The sequence below is a fragment of the Papio anubis genome, chromosome 7, assembly GCF_008728515.1.
Source record: "Papio anubis isolate 15944 chromosome 7, Panubis1.0, whole genome shotgun sequence".
Classification (NCBI taxonomy): Eukaryota; Metazoa; Chordata; class Mammalia; order Primates; family Cercopithecidae; genus Papio; species Papio anubis.
This window is the reverse complement of record NC_044982.1, coordinates 137,113,703-137,131,299: the sequence shown is the minus strand read 5'-3', so window position 1 is coordinate 137,131,299 and position 17,597 is coordinate 137,113,703. Positions and strand designations below refer to the sequence as shown.

Below are 17,597 nucleotides of genomic sequence, written 5' to 3'. Positions count from 1 at the left end.
TGAGCCCTATCACTTTCTCCAGTTCGAGCCGATAGGATTAGAGTGTAAGCAGGAACTGCGATACCCTCCCTTTGCCCAACCTATGACATGAACTAGAGTGCCCCCAAAAATCCTCTATTTCCAAACCCATCAGGTCTGGGTAAACCTGGCCTCTGGTAAAGGTCCTAAATCTGTTTCTCCGTGCCCCGTTGACCACAGTAAGTCCCTGGAACGGGGGAAAGCCTTGGGTTCAGGGATGGTATATCAAATGGCAGTTCCATTTCTCATATTTTAGTAATAAGATAAATAATAAAGACCTTCTAATGCAATGCCTTCATTATTCATCGGCACTACTCAAACCCCAAAGTCTCTAGGTTGTTTTTCTACTCCCTGGATATATCTATAGGATGATTTTTTGCCTGGAGTAGACTCCATTTTTCTCTATTAGGAAGATGAAAACTTTCTGCCAGAAAGTTGTCCTTTTAATTACTTTCTGGAAAACACTCTAAGTTATATGCTCCACCCAGCTCCAGGATGAAGTTTTTCTGCTTAATAGCAATGACAGGCTGGCCTCATAGTCCTCCAAGCCCTCTCTGCTTTCTAGCTATCAAGGGGTTTCAAGACCTTATGGTCTTATTTATAGTCTGTAAAAATATGTCTAAATATATGTATAACCAATCTTCTCTCTTCTGAATTCCTTTCTTAATCGCAAGAGCCACTACTGGGAACGATATTTTCAATTTGGTTAATCAGGAGATTTCGTGCCAGTGATTGTGGCCATAATTAGGTACATTTGGGTAAAACTTTTATTAGTTTGATATTATCAGTACCAGATTTGAAATTTAACACCAAAAAATCTGCAGGCCAATTACAAGCATTTATACCACAGTCCTTTGCATATTTGTCTGCATAAACTCTAATGCCTACATTTTTAGGCATCTAATACTCTAAAATGTTCCCTATTTAATAGGGCCTCCATTGCTTATTGTTTTCCTATCATTCTTTAGATCTCAATTCCAATGTTCTTCCTTCATCATCCTTAGAAGGAGAGTAAGAAATGAGATACAGAGAAAGCAAGAAAAAAGAATCTAAAGATATCCATCAAAACAGAATGAAAAGTGCCCCTGCTATCCTAGTGTGAAAAGCATGACAGCATCTCTTTGCCTCTGCACCCACAAAAATTGAGACCAAAGGCAGAAAAAAAAAGTCTTTTAAAACTATAACGAAGGATCAGGTGAAAATGAGAATGTCCAATAAAGAAAATAGGACATACGCTGAAAAGTATTTCTCAAAATGAGAAGTGATACTCTAGCACGTTAGTTATCTGATGGGGTGCAAATTAAGGAAGCCATGTACCTTTTCTCATGTTTTATTTGTCTTGTTCTTACTGGAAAATTAAGTTCTATTATTTTTAAAAATATTAAGATATTTGTATTACTCAAGTTTCAAATGAAGGATTAAATGAAAAAAAGTAAATTCCCATAAAAATTATGTATCTAGCAGTTTAACTATGGTTCTGTGACCCCAAAACTTATTTCTAATAAAGCAAGCGTTTGCAGAGCTGAGTTCTCATGGGGGTTAAGTCTGGATTTGTCCACCCTGGACGGACAGAGAGAGTAAACAGATTGTATGATAGAGGTAGGTAATTTCCAACAGATACTTAATAACTGAGCCTAGAAAGAAAAAAACCTCAGCTCTTCCCTTTTGGCAGAGCTTTAAATTTTTTTCACATTTTGAAACTATTTACAGTTCATATGGTTTCCAGACCTACTCTCCAAAACCAAGGGTACCATCCCCTGCCTGGGTCTCTCAGCGCTCCACATGTGATTTCTGAGGCAGCCAGCCAGACGAGCATTTGATTTGAAAATAAAGCCTTAAATTTATCAGTGTGAAAGGGGAAAGCATGTAAGTACACAAATGCCTGGAAAGGGGCAAGGTAACCAGCTGAGGCCAGCTGGGTGAACACTCTTCGTCATCCAGGCAATTCAAAAAGTGCCTCTGTGAGGGAAATGTCCACCGCAAACCCCAGCAAGTCTATTCCTGCTTCTCCACCGGGTGTCTAGGGCTGCCTGTCACATTTTGGCTTGCCCAACGTGCTGCAACCTGGGGGCAGCTGCGAATGAAACAGTAAGCATTGCTTCAAATCGTATCTTGAGCTCTGCTAATTAAGAAATGAAGTCCAGGCAGACCTAAACCCTCCCCTTTCCTTAACTGTCAGACACTGTCCCATACATGTTAATTTCCAGCAGTGCCCAAGAGACTCCCAGTAACACAGAACACTAGGGTAAAGATGGGCTTGGTATCCAAGGACCTCACACTCTCACGTGCAGCAATGTGCACAAACACATAATATATGAATACTTCTCCTTGCCCCATATTAGTTGCAGGGAAGAAAAGAGGAGTCTAAACTATATTCTGCTTTTGCTCCAACAGGCTTTATTTAATTCACTTTAGTGCATTTTGCCCACTATCATGTAATTATTGCATATTACCTACATGGGAATATGGAGATTGCTTCAGCCTCAAGTAAGTCACAGCAGTAATACAGACAGACAGACAAGTATAGCAATAGGCAATTAACCTCTCTCCATATCTATCTTGACCCCTCTGCATTAGCTTCTTCCCATGCAGCAAGTATGAGATTTTCCAAAGACAAATCCTTCCACACTATCCCTCTGTTACGAGAATAAAGACCCAAACTCTTAATGTAGGCTTGAAGACCCTGAAGGGTCTGGCCTCTGATGGCTTCTCCAGCCCTGTCTGCTGCTGCTGTTCTCTCCGCCTTATTCTCTGGACTTCTGTCAATCAGTCCCTCATAATCACCATCCTCCTTCCCCTCCACAGGACCTTTGCACATGATTTCCCTCTGTCTGGAATTCTTCTCATCCCATTGCTCCCACTCCTATCACCACCTTTGCCTAGTTAACTCCTAGTCATCATTATGTTTTCAGCTCAAATGTACTACTCCCTTAAAGAACCCATTCCTAAACTGCTTCACCTCACCTCTACCAACCCCCACAAAAAATACCTTTCTTTAGAACCACACTCTTTTCCTTAGCAGCACTTGCCTTGGTTTGTAATTATACACTACTTAGCATGGCTATTTTATTGCCTACTTCCCTGACCAGATACTAAGCTCTGTGATTGCACAGAACATATCTGTTTGGGTTGACCTGTATTTGCAGAATCTAGCTCAATGCCTGGCACACAGGATGCACTCCATAAAGATTGGCAAGTAAACGAAAGCTAAGGACACCATTATGACACTATGTGCCGTGATACAATAGACTGCTATTATCAAGACAAACAAAGATGGTGGGAATATGGTCAGGACATTACCCTAGTAGCCTCATGCTTTGAATTGTCTCCTGACACCTTCTGCTACAATTTCTTCCATCTGGAATATGATTTATCTTCATTGTTGGAAGACTCTATGATTAAAGTTCTTCTTTCTTACCCAATCCATTTTGTAACTTTTATATCCTACCCTCCTGTTCCACTGTCATCTCTATTACTATTACCATCAAATCCATCCTCATACTTCCAATCTCCCATTTTCTGTTAAATCTTTTTACCAGGTGGAGTCACTGACTTCCATTCTTTGGCTCCTCACCATTACACCAAAGTTGAAGAGGATCACAGAGTCACAGTACTTAAACCTTAAGAGGGACCTTGAAATATCTGGCCCAATGGTACTCAAACTTCAATGTACATGAGAATTCCATGAAGTGCTCATTAAAAAATACAGTCCTCAGTCCCAGACCAAAAAGTTTAATTCAAGAGGTCTGGGAAAGAGCCCAGGAATCTGCACCTGGGTGATTCAGATGCAGGCGGTCCTCAGACCTCATGTGCAGAGGTGCCATCCAGTGCTGTGATGCTTGTGGGGGATCCTCAAGATCTACCACAAAGGGTGAGAGGGCAGCCGAGGGCACCCGCTCTGAGCAACTGCACTGTACATAAGATTTCATTTGAAAAGGGTTCTGCTTATTGGAAAAAGAAATGTTTGAAAATGACTGGTATCCAATATCTTTGTTTCATAGATGAGAAAACTCAAGTCCTTGGTCCTCAGTCATGTAGCCAGTTCATGGCAGAGCAGGACTGAATCGCAGCCTCCTGACACCAGGCTAGTAGACTTTTCCCAACACCTTCCTGCCTTATGGGGTAGAAAGACAACAGAGGTTCTCACTGCCGTGCTGCCCAAGAGTCTTACAATGAACAGCCTGCATATGAAGATGGTACTTGTGATGGACCACATTGCACCAGAGCACATAGCTGGAGGGACAGGAGATGGTGGATTTGGGCTCGTTTTTCATCCAGCATATTCTTAGCCTCCCTCTTCAACAAGCCTGTAAAGACCTAGTCATCCTCTATGGCCTGACCTCTTCCTGGGTTCTCCAATGCTCTCCCCACTCTCTCACCTCCCCCTTATTACACAAAGTAGTTTGATTCTCTCTCAGCTCTGAACTCAAATCTATTGCAGCGAATCACCAAAATAGCAGGGTCTTTTGTAACCAGGATGCATTTATCTTAGATGATAATGGAAGTTAAAGATACACCAAGTTCTATGTGCCATTTAAAACTCTTTTCTTTCTCTTTTCAAAAAAAAATAGGTTTATGCATCTTTTCTCAGTTGTTATCGGGAGGAGATCCAGAATTTCTTTTGAAAAAACAAACAAACAAACAAACTCAAACCTCAACCACAAAGGCCTCGGAGATGTTAGAACATTAATTTTAAAAATCTAAAGTTTTCTTAGGATCTTAAAATCTGAAAGCTAAAAGAGATCAAAATATTATAGTGAAGAAATTTGGTTTCATTCAGAGCTCAAAGGTTGTCTCTACCAAACCAAACAAATGTTTTAACAGCATTTGTTGGCTATTTCTCATCAATTTTTCCTCCCAGCAAATTTTTACTACAGGGGCATTTTGCTTTACACTTCCTGACATGATTTCAATGGGTTAATTTCTTCCATGCATTTTTAATTGGTGTCAGTAGTAAATTAAGAAAACTTGGAAGAGTACAAACAAAACATAGAAATCGCCCTTGATCTTGCTACCGAGATCAGAGTTAACTACAATTAATTTGTGGGTGCATTTTATGATTCCCTCTCCTCCATCTTTGCTTCCTCCTCTTCTTTTTCCTCTCTGCTTCTCTACACAATATTCCTTTTTAAAAATAATTGAGATTATTTTATACTACATCCTACTGTTATGGTTGAATAGTACAAAGGTATTTGCAACAGAATCTGTGAATATGATCTTAGTTGGAAAAAGGCTCTTAGCAGACATAATTAAATTAAAGATCTTGAGGTAAGATCATCTTGGATTAGGGTGGACTCTAAACCCAACCACAAGTGTCTTTACGAGAGAAGAGAAGGAAAGAAGAGACACAGAAAAGAAGCTTATGTGCAGGTGGAGGCAGAGATTGGAATTACATAGCCACAAGCCAAGGAATGCTTAAAGCTATCAGAAGCTAGCAGAGAGGCCTGGAACAGATTCTCCCTTAGAGTCTCCAGAGGGTTTACAGCCTTGCTAACACTTTGATTTTGGACTTCTTGCCTAAAGAACTGCAAGAGAATAAAGTTCTGCCGGGCTTTTTTGTTAGTTTTTTCTTTGTTTGTTTTTGGGGGTTTTTTTGGTTTTTTTTGTTTTTTTGTTTTACATGCAGTCTTGCTGTGTTGCCAGGCTGGAGTGCAGTGGTGTGATCTTGGCTCACTGCAACCTCCACCTCCTGGGTTCAAGCGATTCTCTTGCCTCAGCCTCCCAAGTAGCTGGGACTACAGGTGCGCGCCACCAAGCCTGGCTAATTCTTTGTATTTTAGTAGAGACGGGGTTTCACCGTGTTGGCCAGGATGGTCTCGATCTCCTGACCTCATGATCCACCTGCCTCAGCCTCCCAAAGTGCTGGGATTACAGGCGTGAGCCACCGCGCCCAGTCAAAGTTGTTTTAAAGCAGTTGGTTCGTGATGGTTTGTTTTTAAGCCACATGGTTTGTGGTGACATGTTATAGCAGCCCTAGAAGACTAATATTCACTTGTTTTTAGTTTTTACTTGAGAGGGTCTATATTTGTTCATTTGTTCATTCTTTCACTCAGTAGACACTTATTCTCTGCCTACTCTGTGTCAGGCAGAATGCTATTAGGTTGGTGCAAAAGTAAAAGTGATTCCACAATTACTTTTGCACCAACCTACAATATGCTGAGGATACAGAGTTTAATAAGATATAATGTTTTCCCCAAATATAATGCAATCATATGTATATGGTACAGGATAGGTTTATCTGTAGAATTGCCAGGATACTCTCACATTTTGTTGTTTTTACTTCTGGGTAAGGTGCGGAGCAAAATGACTCATCTCATTAGGAACGTACAGCTCTCAAAAGTTCTTGTCAGTATACAGGCTCTGTAGATGAAACAATGCTGAGTGGTAAAAAACCTTGGTAGGTTTTGGGAACCTGGTTGGGAATGGTGCTTTGAAGCTATAACTCAGGAGCACTGGAACGTTTTTAAACTTGACCAGTTTTCTAAAAAACTGAGATCTATTTCCTTATTCCATGTTAGGCACTTTCTAATTCTCTCTACTTACTGATCTTTGATAAGAATTAGATGTGCAATACTGGAAGGAAAAGGAAAAGATAGAAGTAGACAGCATAGAAAGTAAGAGTAATGATGTCTAAATTAGATCTAAGGACTCAAACGGACCTGGGAAATTTGGGTTACTGTAAAAAGTAACATCATCGGCAACATATGGAAAGAAGACTCTGGCAGTGGTATTGTGGAAGAGCTGTGAGATGAGGAAGACTGGGAAATATAATTGAGAGTGATACTGAATATTGAAGAAGGAAGGTAATGGATTCTAATGATGGAGAAAGAATAGATTTTCAAGATGTGAAGAAAGTTGATGGTATTTTCTAATGGAGAATATGGTAAGTCCTCACTTAACATTGCTGATAGGTTCTTGGAAACTGTGACTTTAAGTGAAAAAACATACAGCAGGTCCTCAAATAACGTTGTTGAGTTCAAAGTCTTTTATTATAGTATAGGTGAGAAAAAACTTGATTTTGTTACGTTTCATTACACGTAAAGTCATAGTTTTCAAGAACCTATCCATGATGTTAAGTGAGAACTTACTGTCTATGGTGCAGTAAAGTATATTTTCCATAATCTTGGCATTCCTTCACAATAAACACTAACTGGATTTTAAATTTGCTTAATGTCCAGTGTTCAGTCCAGTATGATGGAGTTGCAGGGGGAAAGAAGAAAAGTTAAGTATTGAGAAGTGGAATTGAGTTTGGAGAGGGCTTCATGGAGGAGAGCACACAAACAGCAGTGGAGATTTAAGAGGCTCTATTGGTAACAGGACGAATTTCATTCCGATAATCCAGTTGGCTCAGTGTCAATCAGCATGTGCTAGGGCATCCTCAGGGATATGATAGAGGTTTTATAGGAGCATTGAGAGTAGCAGCAGGGATTCATGGTTTTCATCCATCCATCCATCCACCTACCCATCCATCCCATATTTAAGAAACACTTCTGAGTACCAGCCACTGTGCTAGGTGCTATGGACACATGGACTATTAGGACCCATGTCACTGCCCTCAAGGAGTCTGGGGTCTAGGGGAAGAGATGAACAAATAAACAGACTCTTATTTGACAGCAATAGGTGCAGGGAAGCATGAGGTACTCCAGGTGCACTGGGTGCTTTGGGTGCACACATATGAGGTGGGGATGGCTAATACCAGTTTTGGGAGGCTGGTGGCAGGGATGTCATTGTCTCAGAATAACCTTTGATAGAATTGGCCCCCCAGCAAAGGTCAGTCATTGAAGAGCTAATTGATTGGTGCCCTAGACACCGAGAGAGGGGAGAATAGAGCCAGCTACCCTGAGCACAGAATGGGGGAAGGAGACATTAAAAAGGTCAAAAACTGAGGAGGAGAACTTTGGTGAAGAAAAATGTTGAAACAGGATTTCATACTAAGGAGTATAAGAAATAAAGCTCCTCAAGTTTCTCCCCCACAGATTCTTCAGTCAACTCTACCTTGCCCTCTAAGCCTTTTATGGGAGAGGGCTCTTTGAAGGAGCTTTAAGAAGAGAAAAAGAGAACAGCTAACATCTGGGTCACATAAACTTTAAAAAGAAATTAAGAGATGCCACTGAAAACCCATGTGCAGAGTTTTGAAAGTGTTATAATTTCCTGTTATGTCAAGATGCACCTCATTTGGGAAAATAGTCACCATTTAGAAATTCAATCCTTAAAAATTGTATTCATGCAATATAATAACTGATTACAGTGGAAAATCATTTAAAAGAACTACAATAATGTCACGGCTCACATACAGAAACCAGCCCATTGGCAAAGGAACCCTTCCATCTGCAAAGCTGAGAACCAGAAACTGCCCAAGAAATGATCAGTCCAAGACTTAAGAAACTGAAATTAACTTATTGAAGACAAAATTGTTTTTGAAGCAGTATTACTGTGAGTTGAATATTAATTTTTAAACCACTTCACTGAGTTCAAAAAGCACTGAGACCACTCTTGTTAGCTTGCTTCTGAACTCACTGTTATGGGTGTCACTGTTACACCCATAAAAGTGTGTTTTATTAATATTGTTTTTAAAAAAAGAATCAAGTTTTTCTGCTCAAAATCTCCTTTCAAATCTGCAAGTCTGTTCCTATAGACCCAAAATACCTTTCCCCTAGCCCCAATGGTACCCTCATAATGTATACATAATCTGGGTGGGCTAGAGATAAAAGACTCAGGCAGTTGGTCCTGTGCCTTGCGTTTAACCACTCTAATTTTAAGCCCATAATTGAAATGGAATAACTCAATTGAGGGTACATTAATTATCCCATGTGATCAACAAGATCTCACTCTCCCCCTTACAAGATGCACACACACACACAAAATGTGTGTCAGCTGCAAATACACTGAGTTCAATGATCTTTGGGTTTTTTTGTTACAAGTGCTCAAATAGAAAAAGTAAGAGAATATTTAATAAGAGTAATAATTCACTCTTACCCAAGACTGACACACTGGATAAAATCCACCAGAAGGCAATATCGTATATATCCACCCCCCTACCACCACCTTCCTGGGTACGTTGTTTCCAAGAATACAGTAACAAATTATAAATCTCTTGACCATAGGTCTACATGCCTCTAACCTGGAAGTACAAGGAAAGTGGGAATAGGTCCTTCCTAGCTGCCTGAAGGATCTGCTAGCCACCCCTCTGAATCAATACCCAAATTTGCTATCAAGATGCTACAGACCAGAACTACTACTTTATATACTTTACTTTTAAATGCTATATAGTTAATTATATGTAATTATTGTAATATATTCAAATTGTTTTCAATTGTTACTGTTTGGGGATTTACATGTATTATACATTTTTAAGTCAACAAATGTTTATTTTTTTAAATTTTACTTTAAGTTCTGGGATACGTGTGCAGGTTTTTTACATAGGTATACATGTGCCATGGTGGTTTGCTGCACCTATAAACTCGTTATCTAGTTTTTAAGCCCGCAGGCATTAGGTATTTGTTCTAATGCTCTCCCGCACCTTGCCCCTTACCCACTGCCCCCCATTGACAGGCCCTGGTATGTGATATTCCCCTCCCTATGTCCTTGTGTTCTCATTGTTCAACTCCCACTTATGAGTGAGAATATGTGGTGTTTGGTTTTCTGTTCCTGTGTTAGTTTGCTGAGAATGATGGCTTCCAGCTTCATCCATGTCCCTCAAAGGACATGAACTCATTCTTTTTTATGGCTGCATAGTATTCCATGGCATATATGTGCCATATTTTCTTTATCCAATCTATCATTGATGGGCATTTGGGTTGGTTCCAAGTTTTTGCTACTGTAAATAGTGCTGCAATAAACATGTGTGCATGTGTCTTTAGGGTAGAATGACTTATAATACTTTGGGTAAATATCCAGTAATGGAATTGCTGGGTCAAATGGTATTTCTGGTTCTAGATCAAGAAAGATACATAAATTATATTTTAAAATTGAAAACAAACTAAACGCCAAACAGTATGTGAATTGTGAGATATGCACTGGATAGAATGTTATATAGCCCCTAAAAATCATATGTATAAAGAAATAAGAAATCATAATGATATGATGTAAAGTAAAAGCAGAAAGATAAAAATGTAAATACATAATTATAAGAAATCTTGGCATAGAAAAAAAGACAGAGAGGAAATATAAGAAAATAGTAACCATAATTACTTTGGATAGTGGAAGAATGAAAGTTATTTTCTTCCTTCCACTTTTTCTTGTTTTCTAAATTTCTCTTAATGAATATATGCTGCTTTTATAAAGGAAAAAAGTATACACCAAAGAAAAAATGAAACAGAATTTTAAATCCTAATATCCAATGGGAGTCATCACTCAGTTAAACTAGAAAAGTTGATTAAACAAGTTGTTCCTACTGAAAGAGTATGTTTATGTAATTATGCAGCTTCTGGAAATACCAGACTTGGAAAGTGCAGAGACAATACTCCACAGTAGTAAAAGCAAGCTCCTTCCTTTCCCCATAATACACACAGTTTCCAAAAATGAATAAGATTGATGGAAACAGGCCTACGAGAGCTTCAGAGATTTAAGCAAAGTTTATCAATGTGCAGGAAAGTATAAGGTAGAACGCTGCACAAAAAGCTTATAGTCAAGTACAATTTAAAATCTAAAAGTGTCAGGGAAATATCCCGACTAAATGAAGGGTAATTGCACTGAAGCATCTGATCTCAGACTGTTCTAATGCAAAATGTTAAGTTTAGAAGACATTGGAGAAGTAAAAATGTTAAGAAGTGATACAGACTCTATTTGTTAATAATGACACAAAGAAGGGGTGGTAGCACCCTGGAAGAACGAACAGAGAATCCTCGGCTTTTTAAAATATTTATTATGTGAAAAACTATGCTTATCATTTTATTTTATTTTTTAATAATTTTAACTTTTGTTTTAGATTCAGGGGATACATGCGCAGGATTGTTACATGGGAAAATTGTGTGATGCTGAGGTTTAGGATACAGATGATCCTACCACTCAGGTAGTGAGCATAGTACTCGATAGGTAGTTTTCCAATCCCTGTCCTGCTCCCCTTCTCCTTTCTCTAGTAGTTCACAATGTTTATTGTTCCCATCTTTATATTCATGTGTACTCAATAACTAGCCCCCAGTTATAAGTGAGAACATGTGGTATTTGGTTTTCTGTTCCTGTGTTAATTTACTTAGGATAATACCCTACAGCAGCATCCATGTTGCTGCAGAGAACATGATTTTGTTCTTCTTTATGGCTATGTGGTACTCCTTGGTGTATATACACCACATTTTCTTCATCCAGTCCATTATTGATGGGCATTTAGGAAGATTCCATGTCTTTGCTATTGTGAACAGCACTGCAATGAGCATATGTGTGCATGTGTCTTTATGGTAGAATGATTTATTTTCCATTGGGTGTATACCCACTAATGAAATTGCTGGGTCAAATAGTAGTCCTGTTCTAGGTTCTTTGAGAAATATCCACACTGCTTTCCACAGTGGTTGAGTAATTTACATTCCCACCAATGGTGTATAGATGCTTACCATTTTGGATTAAACGGAATTCCTTTCCTCGAGTGTCTTTTTTTTTTTAATCTAAAAAAAAAAAAAAAAAAAAAAACGCCCAGGCTGGAGTGCAAATGGCACGATCTTGGCCCACTGCAACCTCCCCCTCCGGGTTCAAATGATTCTCCTGCCTCATCCTCCTGGGTAGCTGAGATTACCAGTGCCTGACACCATGCCCAGCTAATTTTTGTATTTTTGGTAGAGATGGGTTTTCACCATGTTGGTCAGGCTGGTCTCGAACTCCTGACCTCAGGTTATCCACCTTCTCAGCCTCCCAAAGTTCTGGGATTACAGGCATGAGCCACCACACCTGGCCATTGAGTGTCTTTTAAAATCAGACATAAAATGTAAGTATAAACAGACAGATATGGGTAGAGACATGGCTTCAATTAGAGGCTCACAAACCTGTCTGTACATTAGACTCATCTTGGAAACTTTAAGAAACACCAAGGCCTCATCTCCAAGACCCTCATTTAATTGCTCTGGGCTGTAAATGGGATGTGGGTATTTTTTAACTCCCCCAAGTGATTCTAATATGATGTCCAGTTTGAGGAGCATGGGATTAGGTGACCTCTGCAGGAACTTTCAGGATCCCTCTCACTTGCCCCTCATCTGCACAGTTGCTCCCATGGTAGCCAGGAATAGTTAGTATGACTTGAGGAAACATCCTCTTACGAAACATTTAAGTATGCATTGGTACTCGCAGACTCGCCAACAGTATCTTGTAGCCTAGGGCTGAGAATGTGCACTTCTTGTGCAGCAGTCACGTTAACTTCTACAATAAGGAATCATGCCACCGCTACTTACTTTTAAAACAAAAGTCATCAAAAGATTTTACCAAAAGCTAAAAGAACACCCATTTCTTAAGCACTTTCACATATTACAACAGTTTGCAAAGGCAGAAGATTTATCCTGATTTGAAAGGAATAGAGTAAGAAAACCAAAAAAGTGAAATTGTAAAGGAAGGTTAAAAGGGAAGGGTTTGACTTCCATAATTATACCGTGGCTGAAGTTTACATTATAATTCACTTGGTGCTAAGAATGTTAATGAGTAATGCTCCAGGCACTGAAAGTGTGGATGTATGTGTGTATTTGCATATGTATATTAACATATAGGTAAACTACATATATATTACATAATGATGTTTATATTTCTATGATTATATACAAAGCCCTTCAAACATAAAATAAATAGAGAAGACTTGATCAGACCACAAAGTCCACACTTGACACATTGCATCATGAATGGATAGAACTCTAATGTAGATTCTTACCTGCCATGAAACCCTGGGATGGTCATCCCTTCGGGGCCTTAATCTCCTCATCTTTAAAATTGGGGCACTATTACCCACACCTTAGGGTTTTATGAGACTTAAGTGTAGGAGCACTGGGGCGAACACATAGTAGTTGCTCAATAAACGTGTTGAATCTGAATGTAGCCACCCACCTTCCTGGCTCCTGATCACAGGAGAAGGGGTACCTGAAGCCCAGAAGGAAAATCAACTGCCCAAAGTCACACAGTAATCACTTACAAAGACCCAGATTTCCTGACTGCTACTTTCATCCCACTTTCTTCCCTTTAGGGTCCTCCTCTCCAAAGCCGACTATACCCTGCCTCCTTCCAGGACATGCCAATGGCTCCTGCCCTAGTTTGAAGACCTTAAGTCCAAGACCTTCTGCCAGGAATACACAAGCGAAGCCACGAGCACCTGGCAGTGCCCAACCCAATGTGACACCCACCCCAGTAACACCTGGACTCCCAGGGCCCTGATCCCCTCCAGCCATTTTACTTTATTCCTGAATTGTGGCCCACAGATGCCAAGGATAGGGCCAAAACACTTTTAAAATATTTTCTCTTAATATTGCCATGGGCTTAATTACGCATTTACTATCTTATACCTGCTTCCCTGGAAGCAGATCCTAAGATGAGTATCCACAAGCAAGTGGTTTGTTAAGAAAGTATTTCTAGGAGAAACTGGGAAGGGAGATGAGAAGCAACACAGGAAAGGGAAAGAAACCAAGCAAGAACATGATTGCAGGCAAGTCCTGTCCTCAGCCCAAGCTCGAGGGGCACTCAGGAGTGCAAATTACACCTCAGAGCTGGTCCAACCTGAGGCAGGGGAGCTGCTGTTTCACGCGCCTGCCCCAATTGGTCACCGGGTCCAACATCCCAAGGGCCATGCCATGAAGAAAGTGGCAGGTGCAAGCTCTTAGAAGTAATATACATGGGTGCTTGGGGATGGGTACAGGAAGACAGGGAGATCTGGACAGAACCCCAACATTATCCTCCATAACCACCAACTCCACAGGACTCAACACTCCTTGTACTAGTTCAGCTCTAAGCCCATTTGATTTCCCCAGTATCTCAAAATCCAAAAAGTGAAAAGCCAGTCTCCATAGCCTGAGCACATTCTACAGAAACCACCATCCTATGCACTGGAATTGGCTAATGATGGGATTTAGCAAAATTTAACAGAACAAGCCCGTCTTGTAGGTTGCCCTCTCTGCAAGGACACTTGTTACAGCTTAGTTTGAAAATTCAACAGATACTGTGGTAGGCTCAAGGGACACAAACACCATCAAGAGAGAGGACCCCTACCCTAGGGGAGCTCAAGGTTGTGGGTAATCTCTCAAATGGACATTTTTGCCTGATTTTTCACTGAATCCTAAAAAATACTCCGTTCCATTCTCAATTCAACTTTACAGGATCAGCGACAATGCTTTTCAAAACATCACACCATATTGAGTTATAAAGACATACTATCTCACAAGGAATTAACAAAAAGCTAAATAAAACCACAAGAAAGTACACTAACACTATTTCAAATGATAATGATAATGATAGCCACTATGTGTGGGAGACATATAGTCATCAAATTTCTGAATATCTAAGTTACTGGATTAATCTCATGGCCTCCAAATAGAGGCCCCAACATCTATCACAATCCAGGTATTTTGACCGGTAATTTGAGAGACAATAAAAGATATGCTAGAGTTATTAGTTCAAATTCACTATGTAAGTGTATTTACTTTTAACACACTTTATATAAGATGAGACTTCAAAGTAATGAGACTGATGATTAGATGTTCCTTGGGAAAGGAACGTATTAACATCAGATCTAATACCTAGTCAGAACTTTCAGACTTGAGAAAGTCAAGATATGCAGCAGTACTACCCAAAACCACACACACTCTGTCTTCTAAAGAGCCTTTTAAAGAAGTAACAAGACTACATGGAGAATGCTAACAACACACAAGACACTGGGCCAAGCGTTTTACAGAACTCCTTTAACCTTCACAGCAACTCCATCCATGGGAGAGAACCCATTATAACCCCACCTTACAGAGGAGAAATCCAATGCTTACAGAGATTAAAAATTTTCCCAAGACCACAGAATTATTCAGAGACGGACAAAACTCATATTTAAGTCTCTCAGTGCAAAATGCATACTTTTAACACCACACTGTGGTGGCAACGATTCAAAACCCGTTAACCTGGAATTGAACCATGGGGGTCCAGGCAGCTTTATGGCTTATCCATGTCACACCAGGATCACACTTTCCAAGGCTCTGTCTCTAAAACTATGGTTTTAGATTGAGATCATTTTTCTTCACTGTCCTTTTTATATCATTTTCTAAAACAAGTCAAAAGAAAAACTGTAGGTATTCATTATGTAATTAGTAATCAGTCAATATTTTAGTTATAGAGATTACTTCAATATCACCATGGATTTCCTAGGCTACCTAGCCCCTCTTGATATCTTTAGCATTTTCCCTCACATATGGTTAATTCGTTTTATGATTTTCTCTTTAAAAATTACATTCTTCACAGTACACAAATGATTCAAAATCATTGCCTGATGTGATTGACTGCCAGATTTAAGTACATCATTAAAATTTACTTTGCCACATGTTATCATTAGCAAAAAAATAAGGAGGTGGACAGTGAAAAAGAGAGTAAGAAATTATGGAAAGAAGTTTTAAAATTACCTCTGCTAAGTTTTCTGGAGGTGTTTTTGCTGTCATTTGTGTATAAACACATGTGTTTTTAAAGCATTTCTGATTCTAGTACTGTTCCCAAAAATACTTTTTCTTCATCGATGGATGAATATAAAAGCAATGAAAAATTTGTACTATGGTAGTTGGCTCATCTAAATTCCACTATCAAGTGAATACAAAATTCTTATCACTATCACTTGATACAGTAACGTGTCAGAAGTCTCTCTACAATATTCCCCAGAAATTACCAAATTAAATAATTCACACACTCATGAAACATCTGCCACATACAAAACCCCACATGCACCAATTCTAAATAGTATTGGATCTAGAAATGGAAAGTGACAAAGAGGTGTCTGTGTTCCACAAAAGGTACTCCAAAGGAATCTGAAGTCAAAGTTGAGTGGGTAGCAGAAGCATTTGCTAAACATAAAAGAAAGCCATGAAGATAAAATGGAATTAAAGTTCAATTTTTAATAAAGGGCAAAAAGAATCATATATCTAATTAAAAGAGAATGTCACCAATTGTCAAGAGCTGTTTCAGGGTCCTAGAAGTTTTCAGAATAACCCAAAGAACGTATGTCTTACTTGCTGTCGATGAGCACTTCAGACTGCCGATTATTCACTTGATTATCACTCTTGTGGCGAAACTGAAAAATCAAAGTGTTTGTGAGAAAATACATTACAAGGTACTTTGTCAGCCCAAATAAGCACACTGGCAATACTTTGAGTTCATCCACTTAAACAGTGCTGTCATTGGTCTAAGATGACACTGTTTGGGCTTACTGTGAACCCAGCTCTACATGTTCTAAATCTAAATCAAAACCCTTCTCACTACATTACACTCTGGATGTCACCAATGAAACAACAGGGCTAGCCACGTACTCTTCCAATCTCCGCACACGTTTAGCTGCTTCTAAGAAGACAATATGCTCTCTACTGTACCTTATAGTCTCAGAGAAAACCATGTATTAATTTTGATGTCTTTAACAAGGAATGGGACTTCCATTTCTCTCCCATGTGTACTCAATGCTTTATTAGAACATCATTCTTTCTGTTTTATGGATTTCTTTGAAGTCAAGAAGTTATTTGTAACAACATGAATTTTTATTCTCCAGAAATTCTAATTGTTAACAGTGATCTTATGAAGTACTGAGCATTTAAAACAAAAATTAGAATCCAATACTGAAACACATTTGGTGCAGATTTGTGATTTATGTCCAAATGATTGTATTTCTTATTGTATACTCCAGTAATGTAAGTATCTTATATAGCTTGAAAGAATCTATTAAGAGCTCCCTACTATGCTCATAAATTAGGAGTCATTCAGGTAAGTCTTTCTATGTGAAATGTCATGATCAGGTAGTAGCTGTAAGAGAAATAAAGGTAATATAGAGAAAATGGTAATACCATTAGTAATAGGCTATAATACAGTTATTTCAGCAAATTAGCCTACATGCACAGATGAATAGGGTAGTCTGTTCAGGAGACAGAAACTTTGATTTCATAGATTTTAATCATCAGAATGATTTCTTTTTTTCTTAAATACAAAATGTTGTGTCAAAATCACAAAATATAAAATGCTTCAACCAGCTCTTTTCCTTTTCCTACAGCATTCCCAAATCCATCCCAATCTTTCTATTATGCTATGCCCAGTGCAAACTCAGAATGGCAGGTATAAGTTAATAGATATTACCAGTAAAAATAAGAAAACAAAGCTATTTAGCATTTGTTAACATAAAAATAGTTTATAATACTGGTAAAGGAGTAAATTAAGTCACGTCACCCACTGACATGAAAACTTTCTACCAGTAGAACAATAGAAATGGAAACATTATTTGATCTGAGTGCATAATTTGGAGGGGTTGCTGAATATTCTCTCCTCCACCATATCTACATGGCATTCTTCACTCTGCCCTGTGCCATGAAAAGCTGGGCTCTGTGGTCGTTGCCCTCTGACTTCTGGTAAGATTTGGCCAACAGACAGTACAGGCAGAAGATTCGAGGGTCAGA

General features: G+C 39.0%; 1 protein-coding gene across 1 annotated transcript in view; it reads right to left on the bottom strand.

The window, feature by feature from the left end:
• Positions 1-17,597, bottom strand: part of LOC101023626 (probable phospholipid-transporting ATPase IM) — a 271,533-nt gene that overhangs the window by 179,890 nt on the left and 74,046 nt on the right. The window contains exon 7 of the mRNA XM_009210142.4: positions 16,173-16,234. Coding sequence (XP_009208406.2) covers positions 16,173-16,234 — 62 coding nt within the window. The remainder of the gene's footprint in view (positions 1-16,172; positions 16,235-17,597) is intronic.